The 20995-nt window shown below is 38.0% G+C and overlaps 1 protein-coding gene across 1 annotated transcript in view; it reads right to left on the bottom strand.

Annotated features, from left to right (window-relative positions):
* Nucleotides 1–396: 396 nt before the first annotated feature.
* vipr1b (vasoactive intestinal peptide receptor 1b) overlaps nucleotides 397–20995 on the bottom strand; it is a 46884-nt gene continuing 26285 nt past the window's right edge. The window contains exons 5-13 of the mRNA XM_062441378.1: nucleotides 17743–17840; nucleotides 13432–13564; nucleotides 7291–7444; nucleotides 7119–7179; nucleotides 6958–7030; nucleotides 4093–4184; nucleotides 3296–3425; nucleotides 2604–2645; nucleotides 397–588 (exon numbers count right to left, since the gene is read on the bottom strand). Coding sequence (XP_062297362.1) covers nucleotides 397–588; nucleotides 2604–2645; nucleotides 3296–3425; nucleotides 4093–4184; nucleotides 6958–7030; nucleotides 7119–7179; nucleotides 7291–7444; nucleotides 13432–13564; nucleotides 17743–17840 — 975 coding nt within the window. The remainder of the gene's footprint in view (nucleotides 589–2603; nucleotides 2646–3295; nucleotides 3426–4092; nucleotides 4185–6957; nucleotides 7031–7118; nucleotides 7180–7290; nucleotides 7445–13431; nucleotides 13565–17742; nucleotides 17841–20995) is intronic.

Here is a 20995-nt window from a genome sequence, read left to right as displayed (position 1 = left end):
CCCAGTGTCTGAGCACAAAGAGAACGTAATAATGATTGACTAAATGATCCATAGTGACATGACTCAGAAATTCACCTGTACATGTGCATTTGAAACATGAAATTAAAAAAAAGTGAACGGGCAAAAGCTGTGCTTGTGAAGCAATGTATTTGTATCATTGCCACTAAAGTTTGTTTTTAAAGACATGTAGAGATTAAAAGCCGCTTAGAAGGTGATATGATTCCTGTCTTTTTATGGCTGCCCTTCAAACTCAAGCATCACATTCTCCAGGAGTGCATTACATACTATCATGTGCTATGGTCTGATTCTTAGAGCTTACATCTGCTGCGTCTTTTTTGCCTGATGTTTGGCATGAGAGTATTCTGGATGTATGACTGTATCATTGTTTTGCGTGGGTCATATGCTAGACAAATCGTCCTGACACGAAGATGAACCGCGGTGTGTTTTGGGGCTGCATCGTGTCAGCATGGTGATCTGCGTGCTGAAGTTGTTGCTGCTGCCGATAGACGGGTGTTGGTATTTGGTGTCGGAGCCCATGTATCTCTGCAGGTGCCACCTCCGCCACTTCCTCTTGATCTCTCCTTGGACCTGCAGTGGATTAGAACAGCGAGAAGTTCAACAATAACCTCATATATTATTTATATAGATACATTTCCCTTTTGCTACTCTCTTGTGCTGACCTACATAAGACAGTAATGATACAGCTTATACCCGGTTCCTGAACGGTTTGTTCTAAGCACCTGTGAGCGTGTCTGTAACTCCCCAGTGCATAAGAACTGATGCATTCTTACATTAAACAGAGGGAAAACTGGGTGCTTAGTATGGACACTAACAGCAACCAAAGCTGAACAGATAAAGCAGGGACATTAAAAGCATCCAAAGAAAAACAGATTGAGGAATATTAAAAATAAGCTGCAGCACAAAGATTACTTTTCATTCAGACTAAGTCAGAGGGAGGGAAGCAAACTAAACTGTGAAAGGACTTTCTGCAGGATGAAAGTATTATGTTGGACCAAGGTGCAGCTTTTCAAAGTTGCAAAGCACTAATTTGAAAACTTTTGAAATACTGTGAAAGTTCACTGAAATGTGAAAAGGAAGACGGAAAACTTTTAAAATAATAGTTTCACTCTTACTCAGCCACACTGTCATCTAATATTCATCTTCCCAAACATCTCATTAGCAGAGGTACATTTTCAATAAGAAACAGGCGTCTTTACTCATAGAGCTCTTTTTCAGGTTAAAACCAGAACTTCCTTAAGTAAAAAAAAAAAAAAGTCTTTAGCCTCCGAACTGTTTTGGCCTGTGACTCCTTAAATTTGAAGTCTACCTGAGACCCCTCATCCCATTTTGCGTTGTCGACCAGTTAAATTACAGATAATTCACTTTAATTGTTGCAAAAAATTATTGAAAATGACTATTAATGTTCCCTGCAGTCCAAAGCTACAACTTCATATTTCTGTCTTTGTCATACAAAACCCAAAGATATACAGTTTATCATCATGTTCAACAAAGTAATAAATCATCACATTTGAGAAGCTGAGACCAGCTTATTTTTCAGATTTTTTGCTTAACGAGTGAAATGATTATTTAGTTATCAAAATAGAAAATAGTAAATTACAGCAGTGTACGGCTGTAAAAGTATTTGCTCAATTTCTAGTAATAAAGTGAAAAGCTTCTTGTTTTAATGAGATCATTTTTATGTAATAACTACATTTATTTCATATTATCATGACTTGTTGTTAACATATCATTTTATTTTTTTATATCACAAAACCTTTCTGTTATCACGCAATATTAAGATACCTCATTGAAATATTTCTCATTATGATGTGATAAATTGGTGTGTTTTATAACAAATAAACGTCCATTTGTTGTGAAAATGGGAAAAAGGTCCAGTCAATGCTTAAAGAGAGCACAAACATGATTTATCGTCTGAAGGCATGTGGCAGATTGTTTTTATACGATACGAATAAATCAAACTCAAACTGCAAGTTTAAATTACTGTTATTTCTGCCTTTTTTTCAGTATAACATTTCATGTGTTTTGTTGTGTCTTTATTATAATAGATAGAAGTAACAAATAACGGGCATGTTTCCAGAACTTTATACGACTCTCAAAGCACCAGTAATTTAAACACTAAATAACACTACACTGCCAAGGCACAAGGACACCTGAAAATTGCACCAGATTAAAATTCAGCCTGCATAGTGTCAAGCCTTGCCATCCAGACCATCTCTGTGATTCAATCTGGCCCAGGACTGGGAACATAACTAATCTGCCCACAGAGAGCCTCTGCAGACATCACTGAATGGCTTCCTGCCAGAAAGGCTGTGCTTTTTACAGCCTTCCCACCCTGCAGGCAGCGCGCAGAAATATGCTGAGAGGAGGTCCGAGGAGGAGAGATGGCTGGAGCATCCAGTGACTCACACTCGCAGCTCCATCCACCATTCAGGGCCGTGTTAATGTAAATGAGTCACAGAAAAATTATTGATAAACTGCATTTCCTAAGAATTACCACAGCCATGTGGCTCATCTCTGTGTGGAAATCTTGAGGCTTAAACTGTTTATACAAACTGTTTACATCACGGCAAGGGTGTACCTACCTCACCATTAAGAAAGCAGTAAAGGACTGCGACCACAAAGCCCTAAAAGGAAAGAAAAACACAGATAAGAAAGCAATAATAGTTTGTGTCATGGTTAAATGTCCAGTAACATTTGTCTTATCTTGTCTTTTCAGTTTCTTAATTCAAGCATTCATGGGACATACAGTATAAATGGATTACACATACTGAAAAAAGACAAAACAATGTTGTGGTATAATGGCTTGTTTCTAGCAATAATGAGAGGAGGGATGAGAAGAATGTGCTGGAAAGGTTTCCTTGGTTTCCCTGCTGTCTGTAATGCAGCTGTGCTGTCTGGCTGCATTCTCCATCATTCCTCATTATGTGATGAACTGAAATAACACCGGGGGTTTAAAACGGTAACATTGTGACTGATTCAGCCAGCAGAAATCTGTTGCACTGGGTAACGTGCCACAGATTTCTGCCAGGGTTTCTTTAATAGAAAAGGTCAAGGAGGACTGAAGAGGGCCAAATAATAACTTTGGACTTTGAATAAACTTTTAAAATATTTCAAGGAAAAACAAAATGTTTCAGCTAAAATGTGAATATTATTACACATAAGATACAAAATGCAAATCGTGAAACAAGAGTTCAAAGTAAACTTTTTAAAATGTAAGATGTAGATGTTTCTTTTTATCATCACTTGCTCCCCCAAAAAGAGTTGATTTTTGTACCTGAAATGACCCCAGAATCAAATCAAAAACTAGCCGCAGCTCAGTCTTCACTTGCTCTGGGATGAATGCGAACACGATAAAATTGATGCCAAAAAGAGGAATCAAAAGCAGCGTGGATTTCGCCAGCCTCCTGCAACGACAAAGCAAAAAACAGAATCAAATTTCTCCCTTTGGCGAAACCAATTTCAATCTGTCTCCAAATACTGTATGCCAATAATGGAATGCAACTCCACAGTACTTTCCATTTTACATTTCAGCTCAGAAGACCAGGAATGGGAAAAAAGAAACACCCTTAAAGTGTCAGTGGGAAATTGCTCATGCATTATGGCTGGCTTATGAGATGCTCTCCATCACAGGAAAAAATCACTTAAACACAAAGAGCGCTATATTTCTGAGTAAAGAAGCTGCCAGGGGAAGCCCACAGTGTGCTGAGCATCACTTAAGGCAATGGTTTTCTTTCTTCAAAAGGATTGGTCATCCCTGCATTGCTCTGAGCATTAAAAAAGTTAAAAGGGAAAGAGTTAAATTCAGAGAGCAGTTTCACCTACAGCAGAAATATCCATTCCTTACTCACAGCTTTCTGAGCTTATTCCAGATAGTCTTTGTTTATTCTGCTTAATGTGGTTAACTTTAACAGAAAATGGACCAAAATTCAGTCACAAAATTCATTTTCACAGAAACTGTGAAAATGGTGTAGATATTTATCAACCCTCACAGGGATTAATAGCATTTCATCATGTATCTCAGCTAGTAAAAATTCAGCATAAAAATTGAAAAAGAAATGAAGTGATACTCACGAGTACTGGTTGGACTCATTTCTTCCGATATCTGGGCAGTTAATCTTTTGACGGAGTATTCGAATGATGCAGATAAAGAGGATAAAGTTCATCTGTGGAGGATATTCAAGTGTCATTTGAGTATTTTACAATGTAAATGAGATTTAGAGCTGAGGAATAGTGAAATATTCTTCAGAAATATGAAATTCCTATATGATATAAAGCTTATTTCAAAGAAAAGCATTGCAGCTAAACAGTTACTTCATTTCAGCATTTATTCAGTGTTTTATGTTGTGGAGGAATGTTTGAGATATGCATCTCATAACCGGAGATTGAGGGGGAATTGTTACTTGCTCTGATTGGATTGTGGTGCTGCCCTGTGGGGGAAATGAGCATTTCTAAATTGTTAATTTGTGTTGGGCCTCTGAACCCACAATCACATTACATCACACACATCAAGACACACTTCCAAACATCACTCAGCTGCTGCAGAGAGAAAGAGATGGAGCGACCTGACAGCCGGCCTGCTTATTCTGATCCTAATGTGAAATAACACAACTGAACCTGCTTTGTCAACAAGTAATGAAAAACAAAACATCAGCAGACACTATTAAAAAAAAAGGATAAGGTTATCTACATGTCTGCACATAATACAGTCTTTTTTATGATTCTGGTGGTGCAACATTGAATATCAGGCTGTTAAAATAAGATTTGACTAGAAATTAACTTTCTAGGGATCATTCTTCATCTATATTATAAATCCATCATAATTTTGTTATCCTGTTTTGCATGCTGTATTTCTGTAATTTGTGTTATGGTAACACAACATCTATTACATGTCTATCCGTCCTGGGAAAGGGCTGCTTGAGGTTTCTTCCATTTACTACTCCCTATTTAAGTTTTTCCTTATTCGAATCAAGGCTGTAGGGACAGAGGATTTTTTATTGATGTACAGACTCTTAAAGCCCCCTGAGTTTGTGACTTGTGATGTTGGGCTATACATATAAAATTGACTTGAGTGAATATGTAACTGTGAATTCATGGACAGGTTCTTGGACTTGAAGCTTGGAAGTAGACGTATTGTGCATCCAGACAGACCATGAAGTGAATTTTACAGACGGCACAATTGCATACTTTTTTTACTTTATGTGTGACAGTGTGTCAGAACGAGTGAAAAAAATCCATGCTCATCTCAGGGCTTTATCTGTGTCATATACATACAGAGATGAAAAGGAGGAAAGACTGGAGGAAAATGACAAAGAGCTGGAGTTTTTGGTGAGTTCAGTCAGAGGCTGAACACAAACAGGCAGTCTATGACACACAAGGTCAGTGCTTCATACTGTGCAGTTAATGTCTGTACAGTCAGTATGTGCAACTGCTGTTTAGGGTGAATCAACACAAATGGACCAGCTGTAAAATTAGCTCAAATGACAGAAAGCAAAAATTAGTCTAAACCCACCTTTAGGCTACAGCCATTCTAGCAAGTCTAAGGTGCTGCTATGAGTTAAATATCACTACGCTAATATGCTAGCAAGGACTTCGTTGACATGCTAATAATGTTTAGCGTCTCAGTTTTCATCAGAATGTTAACGTTGCAGGTATTTGGTCATTAACCAAGGTATTGGACAATGAATATTTTTGACCCGATGATGGTGTTAGATGAAAAGTTAAAGGTTTTCACTAAAGTTAATACAATTCATCCACAGAGGGACTATGTGGGTGGTAAATCATCCAATAGTTTTAGTAGTAGTTTCAGTCCGGACTGAGAGTTTCCAATATTATAATTATTATGAGTTAACATTTACTTGGGGTTAAATGGACTAGTTCTTCCAAAGAAATGCTTCAAGACATCAACAATAGCTTATAAACTCAATAGACTCTTTTCATACCAAAGTTGTTTGTACAAAATCATCATCTTCCTAGACAACTTCATAGAAATGATTAGGAAGTCTCTTTATATAAAGGGCCAAGATGCCAAAATTCTGTATTGCCTCTCCTGTAACCTGTATTATTTTACAGGTTAATTCATTTTTACCTTCCTTTTCACACCTGTCTTAATTTCTCACTCAAACACCTGTACATTTGCTTCACACACACAGACACAAACATAGAGACACTGCTGATTACTAAATAAGAAGTTGAATTTAAATGTGAGCATAAAGTGTGACATGTCCTGTGTATCACTGCTGCCCTGAAGAGATTAACCTGTTTTTTTAAAGACATACATTTCGGGGAAATGCGCCTTTTTGCTTTCTCATCAAAAGTGAGAAGAGATGCTTGATACCAATCTGATATGACACTCCTATTAGCCTTCTCACCGAACACTCAGCCAGAAAAATAAGACTATTCCTTCAACACCTAAAGCACATCAAATGTTGGACTTGTTTTTCTGGAGAAGACCGAGTGTATAAATGTACATTCCTCTCCACAACCTCTCTGTGTGTTTGTCCATAGATGTTCTGTAGATGCTAATTCAGTGTTCAAAATGTAAATGGCAGGGGAAGAAAAGCCATAAAGAGGCTGTATTTAAAAAAACGAAGTAGACAATGAACTGTCAGTCAAGAGAAAAGAAATTGACAGTGATTATCCTGCCAACTTTCCAAAGTGAAATGAGAACTTTGAGGTCGGACTAACCTCTCAGCTGTGTAGACTTACAGTAGGAATACAAAACAGAGAGCGAAGTTCAAACACATTCACATACATTAGGCTGACGGATCAAGTCTGAGGTGGACTTATGATAACTGACAAAGATCTTTTTTCTCTCTCCAAGGTAATTAGGTGTACGTTGGAAAAATCTGACTTGAGAGAGTCAACAGCTCAAGATCCATAAACATTGATGTGATGAAATTTGAGTGCTGTAAAAGTGCTTAAGGCATGTCAACTTACCAGGATTGATGCCAAAATAGGGGTTTTAATGATCCACCAGAAGACATCAGTGTTCTCGATGATGTCCCAGCATCTGGTGAGACATTGGACCAATATTTGTGTACAAGAAGCTGTAAATCAAAGCAGTACAAACATCTATATTTTATATGGTCTATTCTTACCCCTCATCATTATAGTAGGCTTTTGCAATGCTCCAAGCTGTGATGAAAATTGTCGGACCTCCTGGTGGACAAGAAAAGATATAAACACCAAAGGCAACATTTCCGCCCCTCTGGCAAGGCTAAACCCTGGACAGCAGACATGTATGAAAGTATAGATGAGAGATCTGCTCACCCCAGCCAATCAGAATGTACGCCCAGAAGTACTTCCTCTCGGAGAAGAAAGACACCGCTAACAATGCGTGAAGATAGAGGCCTTCCACCAGCAGCCAGAAGAAGCTGGCCATTATACAGTACTGGAAGAACACAATCACTGCTTTACAGCCAACCTGGCAAAAGACACAAGACACAAAAGCAGGAATCCATCACTGATCTTCTTAGATGCACCAGTGGATACATATTGAACACAGAAGAGATTACACTAAAAAAAAAAAAAAATCACAGTTTAATTTCATTCCTTGTAGGAGCAGAGCTGCATTTAGAAAGTGTAAGAATGCATGTATTGATTTTCTTCCTTTCATTTTGTACAGACTGCCTACACTCCAAACTTTAAATTAAGACAACTTTGCTTTGTGTGACTTCCAGCCATGCCAACTAACACACACACACACACACACACACACACACACACACACACACACACACACACACACACACACACACACACACACACACACACACACACACACACACACACACACACACACACACACACACACACACACACACACAAAAAGGACAGAGTGCATCAACTGTGATGTCTCATACAGCTAAACTGAGGGTAGCTGCAAAGTTACCCTGTGCATTTGATTACAGGTTAATCAAAGTAAATCCACATTTGAGCTCTCAGTGAATTAGAAATTATGGGCTAATTCAGGCTGCAATAAAAAGGTCATTATGTATTGCAAAAGTTGTCTCTTTAGCAGATCCACTGCCTCAAATATCTCTAATAAAGGGCATTTTTCCTGGGGACCATTCAAGTGAAGCAGAATGATGAATATAATGCCACTGAACACAATACAGCAGCTTTATTAGAACATGTAAAAATGTATTTTAAGGCTCATTTGGCAGTCTTGGTTCATAAGTGATACAATGACCTACAAAGTCATAGACCCAAGAATTTAACTGGCACCACTTTCCAATGACAAACCATTTGCTATTGTACTCATAGCTTTTGCCAGGCTTGTTTACACTAGCAGGAAGAGGCTGAATTACAAGACCTTTAAACTTGATGGGTGATTTTATTCTAAAGAATTTGGTCATGATGAACAGATTGCATTTACACCTGTGAAATCACAATGTGAAATTTAATTTGGCTGATCTGATCCCAACAATCATTTTCCTTTATGAAGGTAATCTATCGGGATACAGATCACATGTTAATACCAGTTGTAATGGGGTCTTATAATAGCAGAATTGCAGTCCCTTCAAATTGTGTTCTATGCATGATAAAACGTTTTATACAGACACTGTACACTGCAGCTAGACAAAGTGTCCTTATAACCGTGTTGAACCCAGATGGCATATAAGCTCTATCTCTCTCAAACTAAAGGAAACCACAGCCAGCAAAGCGCAGAGATGTTCCAGCAGATATTTCAGTGAGGAAGGTACAAGAAACAAACAAACAGCATCAGGTCTATTCTGGTTGGCTGACAGCATAACACTTCCATCAGGATGGGTGAATTCATTCAAAATTCAGTTTGCTACTGTCGAACATCGAGCAGCGAAGCCGCTTGTTACACAAGGATGCGTATTAAAGGTTCATTTTTATAATGGTGTGGGTGGGCTGAGCTGATCTGAGCAGCGTGTAGCTTTTTCACAGCCTCCTCTATCCACAGAAATGCACTTTCACTCTGTATGTTTCAGGCTGACACACACTGCATACAAGCTGTTTTGGGGATGAGCGCCCTGGAGAACCTACAGGGAGGACAGCATGGAGATAAGAAAATCAATACACTGTATACCATTTAAAAATGCCCCCGTGAGAGTGAATGTGTTGAGCCCTTAGATGTACCAGATACAGAGACAGAGTGTGATTAGAAATAGATTGAAGCACATTATGGATCGAGAAATGTGGATAGCAGAGCAGAGGGGAAACGACAACAAAAAAGTAATACACAAAAAAACTGAGGTGGATATGAATGAGGAAACAGCAGGAACGACTTTTGTTTTTCTTTCAGAGACTGAGCTGCACTCACAGACACTTTAGAGCAGAAACAAGGACAAACGAGTCATGATAAAACGCCGAAAATGCCACACCTCTTACCTCAGCCTCAAAGAATGATGAATGAGTTGGAAAGTGCCACATGAAAAATGAACTCAAGTGTAATGCCTGAGCCTCTGCAAGAACACTCACACACCTCATGGATACACGAGCATCATTAATCATAATTGAAGACTGAAAAAGTTAACATCAAACAGTGGCTCATTCATAGTTTAGTGCACTGATTTTTCATAGACTTACTGGGATGATTCTGCAGGTCATTTTAGTACATTTTCATCTAGAGTGGCCAATAATTAACTAATTAGAGAACCACATTTACTGTACTGATCATATGTGCTTCAACCAAAAGAAAGTGTTCTCAGACGATGTTGTTTTGTCTTTCAACTTCCTGTAATCACTGTAGGCCAGAATGCATTTACTGCATGTGACCACCTTTACCTACTTTTTTAATATCAGACGATTCTACAGTGTAGAACTTCCATAGATGGAAGAAATGAGAGACGTTATCAATTGCTATTACCAACAGCTTCCCATGATATGAGCCTATTATTATTATTCAGTTATATCATTGACAATATCATATATTGTATTTCAGGTTAAAAAGTTTTAATTCATGTTGATACATGAGAAAGTTGTGAGATAGTTAATGAATGAGGGGATTCATCACTAATTCACTCAGTCTGAACATTACTCTGCATTTCTCCAAACTGCCATTACTAATTTCTGTTTTGTAATCAGCATACAGATATGTCAGCTTTGTCAAAAAAGAAAACAAGGAAGATTACTTGTAAATTTACCCAAAATTACCCCCCTGAAAAAGAAAAAAGTGAGCTCCCCTGAAAGTCATGACATAGTTCAGCACCTTGGTTGATGATAGAGAAGAACTAAATTTAGTTCATTTAATAGAGTGTGTGGGGTATCTTAAACTATTTGGTAATCCAACAAGCAGTTCTGATAAGGTATATTGACATCTTTAGTTTTGCTTTCATAAGTCTGAAACTCATGGTGGATTTAGTTACTGGTTTACACTTAAATGAGAAGTTTATCTTCCTGTGTTGTTTTGCTGGGATTACCGTTCATGGTACATGGAGGTTTCGAACAGCTAATTAAAGCAGCTGGCACTGAAGCTGACAGGCCTGTATGAATTGATTCCCACTTGGCATTGTGAGGGGAGGAAAATGGACACAGGTGGGCTGTCTGAACCTTTCTGCTAGTTCTAATGCATGCAAATCGGAACAAATTGCTTGCTGGAGCTCCATTTTAGAAAGCCTGCCATCAGTGGCGTGTGGATGAATGATGAGATATTCTGCTACTGGAAAAAAAACAAAGGGGAGAGATAGCGCTGAGTAAACACATACGCAAACACACTGTGACATACACAAAGATAGCTTAAAAAATGCATTTGTTATAGGCTTCCCTACAGCGATTATATCCTGAATTAATCTAATGGGTCACTACGGCAAACATCCAGTTGTAGAAGAATGGTAATGAACCAGGCATGCATAACACCTACACACACAAAGAGAAAGCTACAGTACTGTAAGCGAGCCAACAGTTGTAATGGAAGTAATGCCGGGGTCATGATGAGCACTGTAGCACCAAACCTGTTTCAGTAATGTCTTTTTCAGGCGACCTGTGACAGCAGCTGGCTCCTGTCAACCCAGTGCTTCCATTAACACACTGGAGCCAGCCAGAGAGCTCACTAATAAATAGACTCAGAGGCACCCACATCATGAAACATAAACCTCATGTTCCCAGGGCCGAACTGTGGCTTTAGGGGCAACTGGTCTGTGGCTCAGCGGTATGTGCTGATGGTGGTGGTGTGGAAAGCTGACTGAGAGACATCCAGACATTGTGGTTTGATATAACTCCAGGCATAAAATTGCTTGTAAGCCTTACATTATTTAATACTTTATCATGAACTTACTTAGCTGTTTTATGTCAGGAATATTTGCTAACATTCTTAATATACTTTTAAGTCTTCAAAAAGAATTTCAAAATATGAAAAGGTAAAAGAAAAAAAAAAGAAAATCTAAATATATAATATACAGTATATATTTCCTGACTGATTGATGAGCATGCTCAATATTACCTGCTGATTTACATTTATTAACAGATACATCCGTTGTGTGTATACAGTATGTTGGCCAGAAAGAAACAAAAAAATTGCAGTACAGAAAGCCAAAGAATATGCTGGAAGTCATTTCAAATAGTGTCGTCATTATATAGTTGTCCATATGCCATTCGGTACATATACTTGTCACAGTTATTTCACAGCTGAATGAAAGGAATTCTTACAGAAATGTCTTTATGTTAAAATAATAACTATTTTAAAACTTGAAAGGTTCACTTGAGTACCTGCTATCCATGCTTGTTCAGCGCAAGAAGGTCTGTGGACCTAAACGTTGGTATATTTCCAATTTAAGTGGAGATTTAATTTGAAGATAATTAGATACTCTGAGAACCTGGTGTAAATGAGGGTGTACAAACTTGGATAGTTGAAGTAAGAGTTGAAAATAATTACAATTAAAATAACAATAACAATAAATATAATTTTCATAGCATCATAAGTTGCAGTTCAAAGTAAAAAAAAAGCTGCATCCAAACAATTAAAAATACAATAAAATATTTCAAAAAGCTTTAATAAAATAAGCAAAGGAATAAAACATTTCCTAACAGTGAGATTAAAAGGTATACTATGTCAAATATTTATGTGCAGGCTGTTTCTGCAGTTCTCGTCTTCAATAAGAAATAAAAGGCTGCCTCCATACTTTGTCTTCACTGTTGGTATATTGAATTGTGGATGATAAACCATTCAGAGCCTTGTAAACTAGTAATAAAGATGCAAAATTGATACTAAAATAAGACAGGGAGCAATTTAAAGATGCAAAAATGGATGTGATTGTCTCTCTTTTTGCTCGTTTGGGTTTAGACTCTGGCAGCTGCACAAAAACTATACATTGTATTGTTATCAGATTATTTTAAATACTAAAATATAAATGTGTCTCTTTCTCCTCACTCATCATCCTGCTTTTTCTCTCAACCCAGCCAGTGGAGGCAGACAGCAGCCCACCTATAATAGAGCCCGGTTCTGCTCATAATTTCTTCCCATTAAAGGGGAGTTTTTCTTTGCTGCTGTCGCCAAGTGTTTGTTCGTGGGGAAATGTTGCGTCTCTGTAAATGACAGAGTACAATCTAAACTTGCTCTAGGTGAAAAGTGCCCTGAAATAAGTTCTGTTGTGATTTGGTGCCATGTACAAATATGAAAATGTTATTTGCTTTTGGCTTTTAAAATAAGCCACAACAATTCATCGTCTCAGCACAGACATTCATAATCCTGCCAGATCCTAGTTTAATTTATTACCTTGACAGTTCTTGGGATAAAGGATTTCTTATAGATATTTTTATTAGCTATTTTTCTTAGCTTATTAGCTAACGTCTCTGTGAGGGCAAAAGTTCAAATTCACTGTACAGTGGTTGAAAAGGGTCATTAATAATTCTGTCAGCTTTACCTCTTAAGTGTTCGTCATACATATTATTCAGCTGCTTTTGTGGCTATATATAAATAATTTGACTTAATTATCCAACTGTCCTCAAATGTCTAGTATGTTAAACAATGTCAAATAAAACAGAATAACCACTAATTTTACAGAATAATAAAATTGGATATTGTGTATTTTTAGAATGCCTTGCACACAATCTAGATGTTACATGTCCTGTAATAATATAATCTAATAATACTGGACCAGAACTTGATTTAATTTTGTTCTTGTAACACTGAGAGTGGGGGTGTGTGTTTATATTGGTTTTTTTTGCAGAACCACTTAAGTTCCCTTGTTGTCTCCTGACAAACATCAGCACTACTGAAATCTATCTTTTCATCCATTTGAGCCTGGGAGATCTCCAATTAGGTAGTTTAATGTGGATAATTAGCCAACCAGCTCTGTGTCATGTGCCCCTGCTGGGCTCCTTACAGAGTTTGACTTCTTTCAGGTTCAAGGACATCCCAGCATCCCTCCTCCACTGACACTCAGAGCCGTTCATCTCTGTAACGCCTACGGTAAACAGCAGAGTCTTGGACAATTAACTCACAGAGCCTGAGGAGCAGTTGTCCACCTCCCCGACCTCGTAGAGGACCACATCTTTGATGAACACAGCGATGGCCTTCAGGATAAATGACACAAACAGATGCATGTGGATGTAGTTCCTCGTGCAGTGGAGCTTCCTGGGACACACGGAAAGGGAAATAAGAATACAGATTAAGACAAAGAGACAAGACACACACACACTTAAATTCGATAAAGGGGGTCTTCAGGCTAATTATCCAATGTCCTTGGAGTTAATGACTAAAATGACAGCAGATTACAGACTGAATTAACTCATAATTAAGCTCCTTTGTTCCTTTTGTCACTGTGTGGGTGGCTCTGCTTCAGTTTGCGCTTCATACACACTTCAGCAATAAAGAGAGCAGGAGAGGTGAATCTCAAAATGACTAATCAGAAAAACTCAAGCATCAATTTTCTAAATACTTCTTGACTTCCTGAGTACATTATCATACTTGAGAAGATTAAATGATTAGAGAGAGAGGCAGTTCACAAACCACTGCTGTTGTGTCAAAGCTCCCATTAGCTACGATCGTTTGTTTATGCCAGCGATGCTTGTTCCCAGTGCAGGAAAATATTCAGCAGTTGTGCAACACATGCCCAATCACTTAAAGTCCCCACGGGAATCATTAAAGTTTCATCTAACTTTATCTCATAGCCAGGAGAGCACAATTTTTCACAGCTAGTTAAACCTCCAATTGTAATTCGTTGTTATACAAATCTTGCAAACTAGGACTGTTATTTCATTAAATGTACTGTCTGCTGTTTTCTTCAATCACTACTGTGATATAAAAGGAAGTATTTATAGCCAATTTCAGACAATTTAGAGCCTTTTTGTGGCCAAATGAAATCGCAGTGAGAGACGGGAAAGCTCGGCAGAATGACGGTGATGAAATACAACACGTGCAATGATTTGTTGTTGTGTTTTGGGGGCAAATGTGAGATCTAATCTCCATCTGCGTTGCTGTGCTGCCACTGTGAAGATGCACAAATATTTATAACACAGACTGTAATTTTCAGCACAACAACAGAGATTATTTTCCACTTTGACTTATAATCAATGCATTTACTAGATGTACAATTTCCTGTTGAAAGAAAAAAGCACTTTGTCAGTTTTCCCTGGTACTTGTGATTTGTGGTATTCTCCCCGTCCCACTAATTTACCCCCACTGAAGGCCCTCACTACAACCTGCCACAGCTTCCCTTGCCACCCACTGCAGTCACACTCCTCACGGATACATGAGCGCCATTAATCATCATTAAAGAAGTGGACACTAAATAGCTTCTCTGCTGGGCTAATATTGCAGGTCATCTCAGTACATTCTTTCCTCAGTAGCCACTAAACTGATTATACAACCACATGTCTGTAATGTTGTTGTTTGAGAATACATCAGGATAGTACAGTACACATTTGAGGTGACTGTACTCTACTATATTCAACAACTGTAGTTATTATGGAGGGTTGTAGATTAAAAATTAAAAAAATAATCACCAGCTACGACATTTTAAAAGCTGCTTATAGCATTATGCATCAGCAATAACAAACAAATATTATAATACTATATCAATACTTTTGATACATTTAGATATACTTTTGTACTTAGGTAAAAATGTTCCCTTGTGATTAAGTACTTTTGTAACAATGTGGTATTAAAGCATTTAGTAACTGATTTTTTGGCCACTTGGGGGCCGTTGGAACAAACACTGACTTATCATCACGTTTCATACATCTAGCAGTTATGGAGCAACATTATCATTCATTTGGAGTCGTGTTTCTGTCCACCTGGTGAATGTAAATCCAATATTAACTCTCTTTTAGCTCTGTTTCTCTACCTTATCAACTCCTAAGGGAAATATCTGAGTATTTAGCTGCAATATGCTCCACTATGTTCACCATCTAGTCTCCAACTGTGTCTGTTTTTCCATTTGGTGCTGAGCAAGTAGTGTACGATGGGATTTAGAGCTTTTTGACTGGAAATAGCTGCCTGCGTGTGGCTTAAAATGACACTATGAGAGTGGATCAAAACAGTAAAGTTGAAGCTGGACAGCCAGACAATGAGCTAGAAAATTCACTATAAAGCTCCATAAAGCTGAGGGGAGCAATAGTCACTGACTGTTGTTTCATCATTACAAGTGACGCCTCTCATATTACACATTGTCATTTAATATATTGTTATCTTAAATATATATATATATATTTTAGAGCTGCTTTAGTACATTTTCTTAATACTTGGTTCACAGCTGATATTAGAACCTCATAAACAAAAATGTGATCAATTATGACAATTACAGCATTTTTATACCTGAATTAAATCACAAGCTTACTGGTTGGGCACATACTGAGAGAGAGGGATGCTAAATGAAAGTGATAAGCGACCAGCCATCTCCTCTGGTGTGGTCTGCTGAGGCAGCAGCATTTCGACTGCTCACAGGATGAGACTTAACAGACTCGTTAAGAAGGCCAGTTCTGTCCTGCCCCCTCGACCCAGTGGAGGTGATGGGAGAAAGGAGAATGATAGTTAAGCTATCATCCCTGATACAGAACATGTCCCACTGCAGTCTGACAGCAATGGGCAGCTCCTTCAGTGACAGGCTGCTCCACCTGCTGTGTGTGAGGAAGAGATACTGCAGGTCCTTCCTTACTGCTGCTGTCAGACTGCTCCCAGCAGACCACACACATCAGTACTGACAAATTCACTCATGTGGAATAGCAATATTTCCTATGTGAATTCAACCGATGAGTCTGTTTGCTGATTTATTTATTTATCATATCTTGCTTTTTAACTGATGTTTCTTGCTATTGCGCTATTCCCTTTGCTGCTGTAACGCTGCAAATGTTCCCGCTGTGGGATTAATAAGGGATCATTTTATTTGATCTTATTTTATATATTATAAGAATACTGTATATTCATTATTGTTTATAAGTATAATTTCCTGTTTTCAAGGCTCCATACAAAAACAAAAATCTCTGAAGGCACAGTTATAACAGACAATCATACTTGTGCTTTCTTGCAATCTGTGGATATTTGACAACACCAATCTGTACTAATAGCCCCCCCCCCCCCCCACCCCCACCCCACCAGGTACCCACTGCCCCTGTCATAATTCTCCCTCTGGCTCCCAACTGCTAGCCGCCATGATTTCACACTTTTTTTTTTTTGACCTGCCTTGTGCCATTAGATGCACGAGAGAAAACAAAACTCTCAGGTGGACACACTTTCACACCTAGCGCAGGTCGGATCAGTGACTAATTCAGTATCACACACAGCAGTGGCAGTGAAAGACTATACAGGAAAAAGCAATTTCCTGCAAAGAGAGAAATAAAGGAAGTTTCCATTCATCCCTGCAGCCCTGAACATGAGTTAGAGGGTATAGAGTAGAGTATGCATGATTGGACAGGAGAAAGAAACCACCTGTTACAGTGGCTATGAATTTAAGGCGATGAAGTGGACACAGAGGAAAGATGATGTAAAAATTTCACATCTACTGTACTCATGGGGGGTTTTTTTGCACCAGAGGAATTTACAGTGTGATCAGTGGAAAAAAAGAGTACAAAAGAATAGATATGAGTATATATGAGTACAAAAAGGTTGTTTAAATTATTATTTCTTTGTAATATTCATCCACATCCATCAGTCATCCACATATATATGTACAGTGTCAGTGTATATAGCCCATTTATTGTCCTTTAGGGTGAAGATGGTGCAATCTAAGGCTGTGCTCTCAGTCATCCTTGATTATTGTCTCTGAAGCACTCACAATCATTCCCTGACTTATCAGATGGGAAACATATCAGTATTTTTATCCCATCACATTTGAAACTTGAGACGTATAATCTCCAAACTGCTGCAGATGCGCGCCATCAAAAGATCTTGACCCCGAAAAATAATCGAGTTTGAATGACAATGTCCTCCTATGGAAGTGTTTCTATGTTTCCTTCTGCCTCCCATATTTAAACATATGCCTTCTTTGTGCTCGAGTGTGAAGTTGCACTGATAAATGTTTGATGTGTGATGCTGGAATGATGTGAATGTCCCCTATATCACATCGCCCAGCAGGAATAATCACACAATGTCAATGTGCTTTACGGTAAATTGCTCATACTAATGCCCCAGCCGGGGGTCCTGTAGCAGTGATTGTCTCTTTTTCTTCTTTACTTTATCCTTTATCGAAATGACTGACTGCATGAAGCCAGGAAATAGATTTATTTACTCAGTAAAGAATTATACAAGTCAATAATGCAGATTCTTGACTGTTTGCAAGGGTAAAAACATTTTCGTGTGTGTGTCTCTGTGTATACCTGAAGATGCAGAGGATCACAATAGCTGTGGTAAGGGAGATGAGGGAGACACTGTGGCCAATGGTGTATCCAATCTTCACTTGCCAAAAAAACTTGCCCTGCAGAGAAATATAAATAATAGTCATGGTTAAAAAAAATAAATACATTTATCAACTAACTAATATATAAAATGATAGTTTCCAGAAAGGACCCCAGTTTTGGGTAAGAACCAGATGACTATAAAGGCGTCATTAGGCAGCATTCAGACTAATGCCAGCAGGTGAATAAAATATGAAAAAAATGCAGCCATCCCATTTATGAGGAAGGGGGCTCAGCAACAAAAAAAAAGCTGAACCAGGCTCAGCTTTTGCCGCAAAGCAACCCAACATCATCTGTCAAGAATATGCCTTGGCAAATCACATACATGTAAGCGTCCTTTCCTGTTGGAATATTTGGTAATGTAAATGCTGTACTTGACTGTTTACCTCATGATCGTCGCGACAGAAGAGAAAACATTTGCTGTCATGATAGTTGTAAAATCCTGTCTGTGTCTCAGACAACCCAAAATCACACAGTGTAAAGGAGCCTTAAGGAGTCATGAGATGCTTAAGAGGGCAACCCCAAAAAACTAAAACAACCTGTGCCTGCTGCTGATTATCTGTGATTTGGTCGAAAGCTCCAGAACAGCTACTACAGTAAGTGGAGCTTAAAGTGATTTGGACAACTGCTGTTTCCAAGGTCAAGAAAGATCACTGTAAGTCAAATTTTAAGCCAACATCGACAAGAGGTCCTTAAATTCTCAGGAATTTACATCTGAATATCTATAATTATGTGACAGGAGATATAGCTCATGTAATATGACTGAAAGCTAGAGGACACTTTGCCTTTTTTTATGTAATACTGTACAGTTTTATAGGCTTCTAAAGATGCTTAAAAAGTTAGAAACCTGTGATGGGGAGCCGCACACAGACGTGGCTTTAAATTATTTTATAAAGCTTCTTTCTTTAGCCCCATGAAACATCCCTCTAATCCTCTACAAGTAAGTATGAAAAACTACCTAGAGTAGTGAGGTTCAACCTGTCAGGTTCAATTCATGATTTAGTGCTCAAGATAACAACAATTGACCTTAAATAAATATTTCTTGAACCACAATCTTGTGTCATTACCCTTTCTTAATAGAAACCAGAAACCAGTGGTCATAGCTGGTAGCTAGATTTTAGACAGCGCTGGCTTCAGAGACTTTCAGAGTAGCTTCACAATGTTGCTGTCATGGCACTGTACACTTTGTGCTTGATGAAAATGAGATTAAGAGCTCTGCATCCTGTGGCACACAGAGGTATGAAGTATGCAGAAAGACTGACATCGAATTCCTTTTAGAGTACTTCAGCAGCCTGGTCCCTCCTGACTTCCTATGTGGCATACTAATGAGGCTGACTCAGAGAGCAGAGTGCCCACCAAGAAAGCTTTTACCACTCTGTAGTGCAGATTCACTTCTGAGAAAGATCCACCTTCATCAACAGAGGCACACAGACAAGATTAGCTCCCTCTGCATTAAATCTAAACTAAATAAAACCAACATTTGATGTATTTATTCCCTTCCTAACCCTGAAGGCAACATGAATAACTTCTAATGACTCTCAATGCCTGATAATAGAAGCAGGAATTAACTGACCTGGCCTTGTCAATGAAAATCAAATGTGTTGTGCAGAGATAGATGTTGACTTATTGGTTAATTTATTTTCAATGTGCGCGTAGTCAGAATATATTTGGTTTTTAGATAATTCATTATTTATGAAGATTTGAACAATAGTTCAACTTGTGGAGAAATATGCTTATTCCCTTTCTTGCAGAAGTTAAGAAGGAAGGTGAATACTGGACTTTAATCCATCCAGTGGACAGAAACACAACGCCAAATACATTTTAATGTATCTTCGTGGCTACTGGATATGCAAATAGGCACCTGTTTGCCATATAAACCATATAAACTTAAAAGCTGATTATATTATATGTTGATATAGTGTTAACAGCTTGTTTCCATTTCACCCAAATTGACAAAAGCTTAGCTTACAGTTATCGTAGCATGGTGAAACAGTGAGCGTGGCTGTCTCCGAAATTCAGAAATACACCTACGTACATGCACTTCTAGTTCACTGATTAATATTTGTATCTGGTTTGTTTGTTTCGCACACAAACAGAAATGTAAAAGAAAAGCACAGTTTGTAGTTTCATGGTTATTATGTGTAATTATTTCTTGGTGAACATAGTATAGTGACTGATACACTGTATACTACTGTATGTAAGAGTTTTTTGTGATTATTGTGGCCAAATGATGCTTGAAATTGCAATATACTTTGTAGTGTTTTATGTGCTATTTTTGTGGTAAAATTGCAGGAATTGGGGAAAATTGCAAGGAAAGTAATGCAATATTTTTTAATACTGCTACAAATGAAGAGTCATGTAATAACTTCCCTCAATAAAAAGCATACTGTATATCACAGAAACATATTTCAGTTTTAATTTTTAATATAATTCTGAAATTAAGGATCATGGCCTCAAAGTTAAATAAAAGAGAAACTACTGTACTTGAGTTTCATTTAGTCTCTATTAAATAGATAATAATAATAATAATAATAATAATAATAATAATAATGTGCAAAATCCCAATTTCCCGGACTGACTGATGCATAGAACTGGAGTTTTCACATTTCTGTTTGCGTTCGGATGTAACAAATGTGTTTATCAGTGAGTTTTAGGTGTACTTTTGAGCTTTGGACAGAGTTAGGCCAGCTGTGTCCCCCTGTACTCAGTCTTTACGCCAAGTTAAGCTAAGCTAATTGCCTGCTTGCTCCAGCTCCATACAATATTTTTATGTAACTCTGCAAGAAAACAAATAAGTGCATTTCTTAAAAATGTATTTCTTTGATAAAATTCAGTATGAACAAAACTGTTTCCCTCATTAGATTCCTACCAGGTATTTCTAAATAATGTCAAGAGAAACTTGACGTTCATTCTATTATAACAATGGTATAACCTAACTTGGACATACAGTCAGTTTCAGAGTGTTAATCTGTACATTTAGTTGTGCTATGTAGACTGGTGCTCAAGGGCAACTCACAAGAAAAACAACCACAAATTTGATCGAATGAAGACATCACACAAATGTGACATAAACACAAGAGTCATGAAACCAACATTCACAGCCATTTTCCAGACAGAGCCTAACAACACCCACCCACAGAGAAAAGAAAAGATGTTCTCATTCAATTCTTCCTTC

The sequence above is a fragment of the Scomber scombrus genome, chromosome 20, assembly GCF_963691925.1.
Source record: "Scomber scombrus chromosome 20, fScoSco1.1, whole genome shotgun sequence".
Classification (NCBI taxonomy): Eukaryota; Metazoa; Chordata; class Actinopteri; order Scombriformes; family Scombridae; genus Scomber; species Scomber scombrus.
Note: the sequence above shows the minus strand (reverse complement) of the source record. Positions and strands in the feature narration are given on the sequence as shown.